The 13,222-nt window shown below is 45.8% G+C and overlaps 2 protein-coding genes across 3 annotated transcripts in view; one reads left to right on the top strand and one right to left on the bottom strand.

The window, feature by feature from the left end:
- The window catches only part of MAD2L2 (mitotic arrest deficient 2 like 2), a 35,873-nt gene extending 24,463 nt beyond the window's left edge, over positions 1 to 11,410 (bottom strand). The window contains exon 1 of the mRNA XM_051637078.1: positions 11,406 to 11,410. The gene's annotated coding sequence lies outside the window, so the exon portion shown is untranslated. The remainder of the gene's footprint in view (positions 1 to 11,405) is intronic.
- On the top strand, positions 448 to 9,799 carry AGTRAP (angiotensin II receptor associated protein). 2 transcript variants are annotated; one of them, XM_051637079.1, is made up of 6 exons: positions 448 to 540; positions 5,595 to 5,629; positions 5,851 to 5,962; positions 6,552 to 6,750; positions 6,956 to 6,994; positions 8,905 to 9,799. In XM_051637079.1, the coding sequence occupies exons 1-6, from the start codon at positions 514 to 516 to the stop codon at positions 9,009 to 9,011; spliced, it is 519 nt and encodes a 172-aa protein (XP_051493039.1). In that variant the 5' UTR covers positions 448 to 513; the 3' UTR covers positions 9,012 to 9,799. The 2 variants fall into 2 exon arrangements, with proteins under 2 accessions (XP_051493039.1, XP_051493040.1); XM_051637080.1 differs by lacking the exon at positions 6,956 to 6,994 and having other exon boundaries at positions 463 to 540.
- Positions 11,411 to 13,222: the final 1,812 nt, after the last annotated feature.

The raw sequence follows: 13,222 nt of genomic DNA on the forward strand, positions 1-13,222 counted from the left end.
CTGGGCTCTGAGTAGAGCCCAAGTATACTGTCAAACCCTCCCTCAGCTGTATTTTGTCTGTAAATAGCAGGAAGAACCTTTTGGCTTTTTGGAGTAAACCAACTCAACCAGGTGGCTGTTTTAGAAACAGGTGCTGTGTATCACACCTCAGGTAGCTGGAATATCCAGACTATTTCCTCCCCAGGAAAAACAGCTGTCTGACAAGAAATCACCACCTGCCACCCCGTCTACAAAAGCCCACCCCAGAGCCACCCTGAATCAACCCAGGTGGCTGAGGGCATACAGCAGGGCGGGGGTCGTGCCTCCACAACCTTCCCGACCCGATTACGGGCCGGGGGCGCCCGAGGCCCCGCGGAGGGGCCGGGACCGGGCGGGGCGGATCCTGCCTCGCCCCGCCGCCCTCCCCTGGGCGGCCCGGGGCCAGCCCGTGGCAGCGGTGGGGCCCGGCCCAGCCCCGTCGGAGGCGGCCCCGCCGCCGCCGGGAGTCACGGGGCGGGCAGGCGGGCTGCTGCCATGGAGCTGCCCGCCGTCAACCTCAAGGTAGGGGATGTGGGGCCGGGCTGCCCCGCTGGGCAGGGGCCTGTTGGGCTGGGTTTTGGAGGGCTTGGGGGCCGCTCCACGGCGTGAGGAGCGGGAGAGCTGCGAGGGGGCGGCCGCGGGGCCGGCGGAGGCGGGGGTCGGAGCGGCCCCGGAGCGGGAGCTTGGCCTGGCCTGGTCTGCCTGCCCCGCTGCTGAGCGCGCTGGCCGGCTTTGTGCCTGAGCCGGGACCTGGCTGAGGGCCTGGCCAGGAGATGTGGAGGCCTCCGAGGAGCAGCGACTGGAGTTTCTAACCCTTTTTCATCACGCGGGCAAACGTTGCAAAAGTTCTTGGTTATTAAGACCGGCAGGCAATGACTCCAGGGTTCTCTCTTACTTCAGGCAGTTGGTAAAGTGGCCAAGGGCTGGGTTGGGACAGCAGCTGGTTATTAACTTGTGGCTGTGGAGGTTTCTAGCTCAGCTGACTGAAGCTAATCCAGGGTAAACACTACACAAGATCCTGAGGAGGCAGAGGTTTTGCATGTCAAGCAAAACAGCTTAGAAAGATGATTCCACTTACGACGGAGTTTATCATCTAGTAGATAACTGAAATTGCCTCTCGTGTGTGGGGCTTCAGTTGGGGGCAATTTGAAAATTTTGGTGAACAACTGTTAACCAGAGAAATGGAAAATAAGGATCTTATCACTGCTTTTTGCTTTGGGAAGAGGCGGATCCTTCCCAAGAAGCTGGAGTATTGACAAAATAATTTTTTTACTTTTGATATTGGTGTTTGATATTGAAGCCTTCCCTGCTACCAGACAGATGGAATTTTCCTGTTTTTTAGTAGCTTTTTTTCTTTTCATATTTTCAGAGCCCTGAGATTTCTAGGTGTGTGTGCCTTTTCCCAGCTTTACTACTTTGTGTATCTTGTACGATGTGGCAAGTTTCAGGTGCTTTCTTTGGTTAAAAGAGAATGATTTTTCTTTGCTCAGAGAATGAAAGCATCACTGATCACATCAGTTTGTTTATGCTATTGATTCATAAAGCTGTGAGCAGTGGTCTTGGAGCAGCTATGGGCTGGGTGGGAGGATAGTATTATCTCAGCTACCATCATGAATTCTGCTTTGTTCAGGAAGGCTTTCATGTGGTTGTGCTAAATAAAAGTTCATATAAGGATGTATCCTCCTCTTACTAGTTTCCCAAGAAAATCAACTTCCCTTGTTAGAGGCAAGTAATCAAATGGATTTTTATTTTTTTTTTCCAAGGCCTGGCATGTGGATTATATTACATTTGGGAAATGAGCTGATCCTTTGCTCTGACAAGTTTGGACTATTGTGTGATTCCCAGGGCACCAGGAAGGTGAAGAGATCTTGCCTTCTGCTTTTTTTTTAACTTGGTTTAATTCTTTTTTTTTTTTTCCCATGCTAAAAGAACAGTGCAAAACAAGGACGTCTTAATTTAAAAGTTTGCCAACATGAAATGCATGTTCTGCCATGGGAGGTGGATAGGGGAGCTGAAAAACACAGACTTCTTGACTGAGTCACCATGACAACGTAACTAAAATGTTGCCTTTCTTCTCTGGTTTTAGACAACCATTCCCAAATCTCTCCTAGATAAGGATGAGCTTGTTTTCAGCATTAAGAAATTCCTTGTTGTCAAGTCTGCTGGTGCTGCTCTGGGTCTGAAGAGCTGGTAGAATTATTAACTCCCTATTCCCCAGCACCTTTGTACTGTTCCTGAGTTAGGGCCTGCTTCCCTGAAAGATACTGCAAAGGTGGGAAAGATCCTTACTCAGAAAGGGACTGGAAGTAGCATGTGCTACTGCTATTCATTGGCATGATGATAAGATTAGAAAAGATGAGCCTCATGATAAAAGTAGCCCCAAGAAAACTGCATGACTGAGCTGTGTTTGTGACAAAACACGTCTCAGCCTTGCAGTCTCGCTTTAAGCTTCTTGCAGGCTATAAAATTAATGTAGCAGGCTTTGTCCTAGACTGGATGAAGAACATGCTCATGAAGCAGCATCTACTGGCTCAGCTCTAATAGAAATGCTCAGCAAAGCATGTGGGAAACAGCACAGCTGACTTTTTTCAGGGAATGTTTGACACCTGGCATTATTGCAGTAACTATGCAGAGCAGTGAAGTACAAAGCTGGAGGTGATCAAACCTGGATGATGCCCTACAATCTGTGTGCCTGGAAACATTTTTTTGCCTGGGCATTTTTAAATGCTAGGTCACAGAACTAGAATAAATTAAACTAGACCTCTACATGTTGTCTAGTCCAACCTACTGCTCAAAGCAAAGCTAACTTCAAAGTTAGATCAAATAGCTCAACTGAAAATTCAGCTGACTTTTAAAATAAATCTCTAAGGATAGAGCCACAGCAACCCCTGTTGGGTAGCTTGTCCTGCTGCCTAACCACTCTCATTATCACTGCTAAAATAATGAGGAGCACTCTCTCAGGTGGCCACTCAGATCTAGATTTTGGCTAGTATATCTTCAGGTAATTATGTCATGGAGTAAAGGAGCACTCAAAAAAAAAAAAGTAGGATTTTAAGAATACTATAAGAAAATAATTGTAATTTGGAACAATGTGGTTTTTAATTTCATCAAAATTCAGCCCTGTGCTAGTTTCTGTGCCAAAGCATGTTTAAAGGAGTGGGTTCCTCTTCCCAAGAGTTTCCCATCTAATGAGACCCAGGCAGATCTAGGCTTTTTTTATGCTTGGCAATTAGTTCCATCACATGCTGGCATTTGCAGAGGAGCTAGGAATTCCCCTTTACTCTCCCCACTTTCCAATAAGATGCTTTTATTCATATGGTCATCCTTCTACCCAGAAGGGATGGGGACAAAGGTCCCACCTTTATTCTGCTCTCAGCACTAGTTCAAGTCTTAGGACTTATTTTCTCAAAAGAAGACATGTATATCTTATTAAGTTTTTGAACAGATGGGGAAAAAAAAAATGAATTCTTCTGCTGTCTCATCAGGAGACTGCCTGCAAATTATCTAATGTCTTATAGTGACTGTAGCTTTAAAAGGATGTTGTTAATTACACTACATTGTCTATGTTAAAGCATACCAAGACCACCAGGTAATTCCATAGTGCACTGAAGAACTGTCAGGTAAATTGGACTAATAAGCAGAAAGGGAATGCCTTGTTTCTGTTTCAGCAGTCCTTCATAATATCAGCCCTAGTTTACTTTATGCTGATGACTGAGCTTGCTTTATAATTTAAATAATGGCAATATTGATCTAGACAGCTTTAAAAAAAAAAAGCCACCCTGCATAATTATGTGAACTGGTAAGCCTGGAGGGCTCTTGCGGGTATGTAATGTGCAATTAAACACTACCTAATTAAGAATTTTCCTGATGTTGTGATAATCTCTTGAGTAAATGCTATTTGCTTGTCTACAGTCATATTCAAGATCATTTTGTATTTTACTGATTATCAGTTTCTGCCTGGTCTCTATGGTACAATTTGGAAGAAGGAAAGTGGAGGGTTGGTGGTGGAGCATTTTGTAGGCATTCATGAACAATTAAAATAATTAATAAAAATCTGTTTAAGCAATGCTTAAAATTCTGGCAAAGTCAAGGCTGCTCAGGGTGATTGCTCAGCAGATGTGCTGGGGTGCTGCAGTGAAGCAAGAGCTCTGTCTTATCATCAGACATCTACATTGTGACATCTTGGCAGAGCAGCGTGAGCCACAGCAGATGTGTTGTTCCTGTTGCTTTCTTGGCTGGGCTTCACTTGTGTCACAGCTTCATTGGTCATTAACTCTCAAGTTTTGTTTTAATTTACAGCACGGATACACCTATGAAGTTGGTGGACATAGCAGGATGTCAGTAGATCTTAATTTTTTATTAGTGTCTTAATGCTCATAGCTGCATGCATTTTTTTCTGTGTCCACCAAGTAATTTAGCTTTTGCTACTTATTTCCCAGTATTTTTTTTTGTGGGAGTATGTGAGGGGAGTGTGCTTCTGAGGAGTTTTGGTGGTGGTTTTTTATATATCAAGGTCAGTATAAATGCCAGTTGGAGTCTTTCTCACACTTAGAAGAAATGGAAGAGTATCTGTTTCCCATAGATCCTCTGATATGTTCAGGCTTCAGCCTTTCCTTTATGAGGCTGCTAAGAGGGCTGTCTTCCATATTCTTGTTTTCACAAATGTTTAGAGAGTGAATGTGAGTGATCTCCCTTTGAGATTGGCCAGCAGGCCCAGAGTCACATGGATATTATCTGGAAGAAGACTGAAGTGGTATATTCTTGTTCCCATTTGCTGTCTTAACAAACATGTGGAGTATGTCTCCTTGGTTACAGAAATGTCAAGTGCTGATGAAGAGAATCCTTGTGTCACTTTTTATAATAAGATGCTTTCTTCTTGGATTTGTCCCCTTCAGTACAAGGATCAGGATCATTAAGGACATTTGCAAAGTACTGAATCTGTGCCAGCATTATCTTACAGCTGCTTAGGGCACTGCTGGTATTTGGGCCCTGGTGGTTTCACTGGGAATGAAAAGAGCTGTGTCCTATGGCAGGATTGGGCCTCAGGTTTCTACAAGATGCCTTCAGGTCTGTTAATACTGCAGTGAGGTTGAACCACTGCACTGAGCAGACTGCAAGAAGGTAAAAGGAGTATTTAGTGAGGACTGGAGTGAAATTGCTGGGAGGTGCAGGCATGACTATCCCTGACTTGTTGATGATGGGATCCCAGATATGGTCATGTATAAACTGTGCTAGCATAATGTGAAGCACATTGCCCAGCTGTCTGTACAAACTCCTCTGGAGTTCCAAAATCAATAACCCATTTAGAAAAGACTAAGTGGGCCCTGAATCAACTGTTGACAGAGATGACAACAGTAATGAATGACTACAGTGTAGCACCACAGGAAATACTCAGCAACAGAAGCAGAGAAAAATGGTTTTGTCTTCAGTGTCCCAGTTGCTACACCAGCTTTCTGTACTGGTTCCTGGGTCCAGGGCACTCTTCCTCCTCAGCAACAAGATGGAGTAATTTCATGTTGATCCTCCCACAGTACTCCCAACTTGCTGACCTGTATTCCTCTGTTTTATTTCCACAGGCCATCATTCTGGTACACTGGCTGCTCACAGTGTGGTGAGTGATTGGGGCCTGGCCTGAGTGAGAAGAGGGTCTTCCTTCAAGCTAGGAATGGGATGTTCTCAGGGAGCAGCACTTGCTGCTTGTGCCCATCTTTGTGCATGAAGATCCTAAATCACAGTGGGGTGTTTGCATGGGAACAGGGATGAATGCAGTTGCAGGCTTATTGAGAATGTGGGCTGGGTTGTTTTGTGTTTTTTTTTTTTCTTGTTTGGCAGGGGATGCATGAGTTACATGTTTCCAGCCTCCTATGCCTGGGGAAATTTCAGTGTCCTTGCAGTGGGGATCTGGGCCATTGTGCAGCGTGATTCCCTTGATGCCATCATCATGGTGAGTGTGAGGGTAATTTGCCTCCATGGGGCTGCTCAGGGAGAGGGTGGAGGGCAGAGACAGCTGCTCTGATTCAGTGATGATTTTTCAGCTGTTCCAAACACAGCAATGAACAAGTCAAATTCCCTGTTTGGGTTGGTTTTTTTGGCTTTTTTTTGTTGTTTTTTTTAAAGAGAGCATATACAATCATAAGCACTGTAAACCATGGTGAGAAGCATCCACTGTCACTTATTTTGCTTCTCAGAGATGAGGCATACTTGATTTTTAAATTTTTTTCCTGTTGTTGTGACTTGTAATGCCAAGGGAGGACTCAAAAGTGTTTAATATGCTTGAGCTGGAGGGTCTTTATAAAACCATTCTGTGAACATTAAACAGGTACCATAAGAAGGTGTCTTGACAGATGTGAAGAAAATGAAGAAATAGAAGATTGCTCATTTAGGAGTGTCTGTTTACCTGACAGAGTCAAGGGTTAGCTATTAGTGACACCGGGGTGAGGGCATGATTGTGTGAACACAGATCTCGCAGGAAACGGACTTACTCCTAGAGGTTAATCCCCTGTTCAGTTCATGTTCCATTCTCTTTGTTCCAGTTCCTGACTGGTCTGCTGCTCACAGTCCTCACAGACATCATTCACATCTCGGTGTTCTACCCTCCAAACAACAGTCTCACCGATGACAGACGTTTCAGTGTAGGCATGGCCATCTTCAGCCTCCTCCTCAAACCTGCATCCTGCTACTTGGTGTATCGGATGTATCGGGAGCGTGGAGGGGAATACACCTTCAACATCGGTAGGGCCCTTCCTCTGCCTCCAAGTCGGTGTGGGTGCTAGGGAGACCACCTTGCCCTTGGGACACTTCAGCTGATCTCTGTGCAGCTGGATTCTGCCTCCTGTTCTAGGGACGGGGTGCTTGCTCTCTCTTGCTCATATCTGTTCTCCTATTTTGTGGTTCTGTCTTAGGACTTAAATTACCTTCTTCCTCTCTTGCCTTGCAGACCTGGAGTCCTCAGCTGACAGCCATTTTGCCCACAATGGTATTGATACCACTGCTGTGTCTCTTAATAAAACTGATAGGCTTTTCTTCTCTTCCTCCTCCTGCATTTGTGTGCTTGTTGTGTTGTTGTGTGCCTTTGGGTGTCCTTCACCCTTTACCAACCCTTTCTTTTCCTTTGGGTGAAAGTAAAGGCAGCATCCTATCTAGCCTGATTATGCATGAGAGGGAAAGAAGATGAATTTCTAACTCCCCATGTTTTTTCTGGGCTTCACATATCCTAGCTACTTGGATTGCTTTAGACCTCCACTTCCTCACTTGGAAAATGGGACTGATGTTTGACTTGTGGAGTCCTTGCTTGGAGGCCTTAATTTTTCTCCTGGTTGTACTTACTAATGATAATGTGGCAGCCCTGCCAGAGAGAAGGGGCTGTGGCTGGATGTTCTGGGTCTGTCAGCTTTGCCAAGCATTCCTGGTGCTAGTTCATGCCGGGGCAGCTGCCAGGGATTGTTTGCTTTGTGAAAGTTCACCTTGGCAAAACCAGCAGCCTGGTGCACTTCTTTTTTTGCTTTCTTAAGAAGGCTGTGCAGGACAAAGGATGGTATAACTGCATTACAGTGTTTGAAAGCTGTCACTTGTGCTGCTTTGGCACTAGCAAAGAAGATAATGTTTCCTGTGAAGATGGGTGGATACCTGTAGAGGAGGAGAGGCCATGAAAGGAAACCATGGCTTGGGGTGCTTTGTGCTATTTTTGCACCTCTCTGCTAGTGCAATGTGGATGTCTTCTCCATCAGCTGCTTGTGCAAATGCCAGACAGATCTGTTTTAACCAGGACAGGAAGCCTGTGAGTCCACTGCAGTGTGACTGGCTGCTCACTGTGCTTGTAACTGGGATTTGACATTTGTATCCTATGGAAAGTGTAGGTTTCACTGAGGAGTTCATCCTTTTTCTCAGAATTTGGGAGTATTCCTTCTTTTCAACCATGCTATCCTCACACAGGCATAATACTGAGTCTCCTCTCAGGCACAGGCTGGGATTCAGACACTTTGTATTTTCATACCCTCTCCTGAACTGTCTCCCTTGCAATACTTTTCAGTAGAAACTGCTGTTACTTTGTAGAACATGGCTGACAGATTTCTTTTCCTTTTCCTGCTATCTGACAGTGTTAGATTTTTTCTGATTTTTCTGTTTTGTTTTCTTTCCACACAATTCTTTGCTGCTTGGCAGCATTCTTGCTGCTAAAAACAAATCTCTGATATGGTGTGGTGCCCACCTTGGATTCACATTGCTTTCTAGCCATGGCAGATGCCTGGCCTGTAGATGAAGTGTCGTACATGCACATTCTCTCTCTCCTTTCCTTTCTTAGTCCCTACACAGTAACATGATTTTGTACCAGTCTTGTACCACAGGCAGATTGTTAATAGTGCAATTGGGAGCTGCTGGATTCAAATGTAGTGCTGTGGTGTGGCACACTTGAGGCATAGCTGTGTTGTTGGGAAGAGTGGTTCATGGATGAATCATGCCCTTAAATCTAGGCTGTCAGCTATCCCTGCTTCCTGCTGCTTCTGTTTTCATCTGCTCATTTTTCTACTAGATCTCATAAACTTGATCTTGCTGAAATATGCTATTACAGGAGCTTGTTATGCTGGTATGTAGCATGTGGGTCTTGCTTTCCACACAGCCATGTTGTGGCTAATGAGAGAGCAGTTCTTGGGGATGGAAGAGGCACATTCAAATGCATCTCAGTTATTTTGCCTTTGTTGGAAGGATGAGTTTTCTCACCTCCTGCCCATGTAGTGAGGATACAGGTGCTGGGGAGCTGGTAGAGCAGGTAATGTGGCATGCTCCTGAGCTGTTGGTTTCTTCTGTGGGATTCAGTTCTTGTGCTTTTGTGTGTGTTTAGTGGTGTGCTGTTTTTTTCCCCAGAACTTGTTCTCTTCCCTCTGCATTCAGGTGTCTCCCATGCAGGCCGGGATCGCAGCGCCTATGAGCCAATTGATCAGCAGGATGCCCCTCCACAGTGGCCTGACTCAAGCAAGACAGCCCCACAGCCCTACTGAGACCCCGTCTGCAACTGGGAATGGATGCTCCCCTTGCCTGGTCCTGCATTCCACTCTTCCCACATCCCTTCTGATAGAGCAAGACCTCCTACTGAGAAAACAGGAGAGGAACTGATTTTCCATTTGTTTTCCCTCCCTGAAACTTAGGCAGATGGGTTCCTGCAGTTAAGTCCAGAAGATCTCAGATGTCTTGTTAAGCACTGTGACTCTTTGTAATTCCAGTATTGTCCTTTCCTCTGTCCTCCTAAATCCTGCCTCTTTACGTGTGAGTGGATGCCCCTTCTGCAGTCATAACAATTCTTGTATTGTGCATTCTCTCTATTTTAAATAAGGGAACCACTCAAAATATTCTTTGACAAGCTACCTTAAAAAGCCGTATGGACTGCCTTTAAACAAAACCTTTTAACCTCCTTCCATGCATATACATTTCCAGGAAACATCTGGGAGTTCCTGAGAGCTGGTTTTGATGGTATTATTTAACTAAGATGTATGAGCATAAGTCCCTGTGCTAGCTGTGGTGGTTTGCACAAAGCTGGGTTTGGTATAAAATGCTCTTACTGGGCCAGGGAGCTGCTTTTGCTCCTAGTATGATCCTAGTCTTGTGTTTTATTCACTGATGCTTTTATGCAAGTTGAATGTCCTTCAGGATATTTAAAATGGCTGTTGAATGTTCTGTGCCTTTAAATGTCCTTTTGCTTTCAGCTGCCTATCTTAACAGAACTTGAAATGTTACATTTTTCTAAGAAAACTATAAAATTAACGCAGTTTTTCTGTGTTGGAAAAAGTTACTCTTGTCACTTATGTCTCATTTGAAAATGTAAGTAACCCTGAGGGCTTGGGGCTGTAGCCAGGAAATCTGGGAGAATTGTTTTGGGGGAAAGTCTGCAGGGCTTAGATGGATTTTAATCTAAGCTTTACTCAGACCTAAGTGAAGTGTACTGCTTGTAAATGTGTGGGTGGGGAAGGTGGGCGAGTAAAATGAGGACTGGGGAAAAAAGGGTTTATTTACACTGCAGTGGTGAACTCTGTGGGGTGTGATGAACTATAATCACACAACAATATGCTCTGCTGTGGCTTTCAAGGTAAAATCCTAAAAAACCCAAACATTCAATCAGATTATTTTTCAGAAGAAAGAGTATGTCAGCTTTGGCAAAACGAAAATACTAGTGCTAGGAAGACCTGTTTTTCTAAATCAGGTTCATTTTCAAAGTATGCATCTGTTATTCTACAGCTGCACTGCTCTTGGCAAGACCTGCTGCTGCGTTGATTCTTCAGTGACCAAAAGCCCTGGTAATTTTGCTCTACCTCTAGAACCATGCCATTTGTAATTTTGAAACCATTTTCCTCCAAGTTTTATCACTTTAAGCATAAGCAGGTGCTCCTCCACTATGCTGCACAAGCACTATGGTGCTTGTACCTGGAACTTGCACATGTGCCATAAAATAGTGATAAGTCTGGTTCACTCACCCAAAATGAGTGCCATGCATAAATTTTGCAGCTGCCATGCAGTAGAGGATAGGAATCAGTCTACCCTATTGATCAGATGGGAAAAAGAGAATAATAGGTAGGCAGAAATTTATGGGGCTTGTGGTGTTGCAGAGCAGGCCTTTATTTTCAGTTAATGCCCTTCAGAATGGATTGGTGACAGTACAGATCCCTGAATAACACACTTAAAGGCTCAGGTTTTTACTTCACTAGACCTGTGAAGCACAGGCTGAAAGCAACTGTTTTAAATGCAATGGTTTTTTTTGGGTATTTGCACAAAGACCTGCATCTAGTGAGGCCTTCTCAGCCATTCTCCTTCGTGGAAGCTGTACTACATGATCTGTTGATGCTCCTCTAACTGACCTGCTGTGTGCTTTTCTGTAGAGAATTTAGCACATCTGGGAGCTCATGGGAGCTGACCAAGGCCAGAGCTACGCTAGGCTCACTGTGCCTCAAGGATACCTCTTTTGGGCAGTACATCAGGAGTGAGGGGGTAAAAATTAGGCCACTCTCCTGGCTTCTGAGGAAGGTCTTTGCTTTGGCAGTGCTTCTCGGGTCAATACCTGGTTGAGTTGGGCGTGTGGGGATTCTCCAAGCCTGTCGTGCTGATCCAGGCAGCCGGGCCTCACCGCAGGGCTTCTCCTCAGCAGGGCCTCCTCAGCCAGGTGTGATTCTCTGCTCAGGTGCTGTGTTGGTTTTGTTGTGTTTTTTCTTCTTTTGCCTTTGTGGGTATTTTTGTTTTGTTTTTTGTAAATCCTCGGGTCCTGACGTGCCGGAGCTGTTTGGGTGATGAGCTGGCAGCTCTATGGAATCAACCACAACCCCTCCCGCTGCTGGCTGTGCCCGGGGCCGCGGCCCGAGGGCTCGGGGGTTACCCGGGACCCGGGCACGGTTCCCTGCCCGCCTCACCGGCCCCGCCGCCGGCCCGGCCCGCCCGCCCCTGGGGTGGCCGCGGCGCCCCAAGATGGCGCCCGGCGCTGCTGAGGAGGCGACGCGCTTTGGCGGGCTCGGAGGGGAACGTGCCCCCCGCCCGAGCCGCCTTAGGGACGCAGCTTTAATTAGACACGGGCGAGAGCGGCTTTCCCGCGGCCATCTGCAGCCCCTGTGACGGCCGGCGTTGCTAAGCGTGGGGCATAAGCTGCTTACTGCCCAGCTGCAGGGTGCTGGCTGCCGGGCGGCGAGGGGAGCGCAAAGCTGCGGGTTTGTCACTGCGGAGCGGGCACAAACCCCGTCCCTCAGGTTCTGGAGAGGCCCGGCAGCATGTCCAGTGGCGGCTGTCAGAGTGAGTAAGTGCCTACAAGGAGGGATGTGTCCGAACTGGGCGGGAGCCGTCAGGGATGCAGGGTCTGGTTCTGCACCCTGGCTGAGGGCAGGCCTGGAGCGGCTCCTCCCGCAGCCGCCCGGGCCCAACTGGTCCTTCCCTGGGAGCTGCTGTGAGGCTGTTCCTCAGCTGCTGGAGCAGGGATGTCCCTCTCCGTGGTGCATGTTAGAGCACTTGGGCGCCTGTTGATGTCCATGTGGCAGCGGGAGGTTCATGCCGTGGCAATGATGGTTTGGTTTGTAAGACTGACTGGTGGGGGAAGAGCCTTGTTTCTGAGGCACATGAAGTGTGGGCTTGAAGCAATCACTGGCCCAAACTTGCAAGGCAAGATGGATCAGCCTTGGCCTGCAGGGAAGGGAAAATTAACATTGTTCTTATGTGTGCATTATGGGTCTGTCATTGTTACTGTAATGCTAAAACTGCATTCACTTGAGAAAGCCTGGTTTACTTTTCATAAACTGGGCTATTTGTTTTGCAACAATAAGTACATTGATCAGCTTAATTTTTGTTCACTTAATTGGATTTGTTTCAGGTTTTAATGCATTAGTGTGTTACTGCAACGTGTATGTAATAAGCATGTGTTAAATGTTTTGGTTAGCAGCATCATAGTTAATAGGAAATCTATTGGTCATGGATTTTGCAATTTACAAAATCTGCACCTTCATTGAGTATCTCTCTTGGCCTTAGAAGTTTTTAAAAAGCAGTTAATAAAATGTTGCCTTGTGAGTCCGATTGACTACTGCTTCAAAGGGGTTACATTAAAGTCTTCCTGAATGGCAGTTTTGGGAAGGCAGGTAAATGTGAAATTTTATTTTATTTTATTTTTTTAAAAAACACTATGCTATCTCTTCCTGGTCTCATTGAGACTGAAATTGGGAATTAATGTGATGAAGAACATAACCTAAAATGATCATGGCAACCTGTTGAGAACCTGGTACCTGTCAGAGCCGAAATGGAGAACTAAAAAATAGTTGTGTGTTATCAAGAAAATAGACTGTCTAGGTTGTTGAGTGTAACAGTAGTCCAGTGCCAGGTTTCAGGTGTTCACAGAGCAAATCAGCACTGGCAAACATGATGGTTTAATGTCTTTTCACAATTCAAATCCTTTATAACACCTTTTTGTGATACATGACTAGTTGGCTGGATAGTTCTGGGATGCAAGGAGTACTTCTAAGGAACACTAGTCTGTTGCATTTTGTGGTTATCATTCATGCAGTACTAGGCATGCTAAAGAAGGCAGCCATGCTTTGTCTGCTCACTTTGTAGTTGCCAGCTTCTGCTTGTCTGGAAGAAATAATGTGATCGTTCTGTTAATGGTACACTTGATGATGTATAGAAGACAGTACCAGCAGTTCCCAAGGATAACTGCAATGCTGTGTGACTCTTTCCTGTTGCTCTAGTAATT

This window comes from Apus apus, chromosome 20, assembly GCF_020740795.1.
Source record: "Apus apus isolate bApuApu2 chromosome 20, bApuApu2.pri.cur, whole genome shotgun sequence".
NCBI classification, from domain to species: domain Eukaryota; kingdom Metazoa; phylum Chordata; class Aves; order Apodiformes; family Apodidae; genus Apus; species Apus apus.

Bases quoted from the DNA above. Each gene is read 5' to 3' on its own strand.
- AGTRAP (XM_051637079.1), top strand. From the start codon at position 514: ATGGAGCTGCCCGCCGTCAACCTCAAG. The intron at 6,751-6,955 runs GTAGGGCCCTTC...CTTGCCTTGCAG, and splicing joins GGAATACACCTTCAACATCG to ACCTGGAGTCCTCAGCTGAC. The intron at 6,995-8,904 runs GTATTGATACCA...CTCTGCATTCAG, and splicing joins CAGCCATTTTGCCCACAATG to GTGTCTCCCATGCAGGCCGG.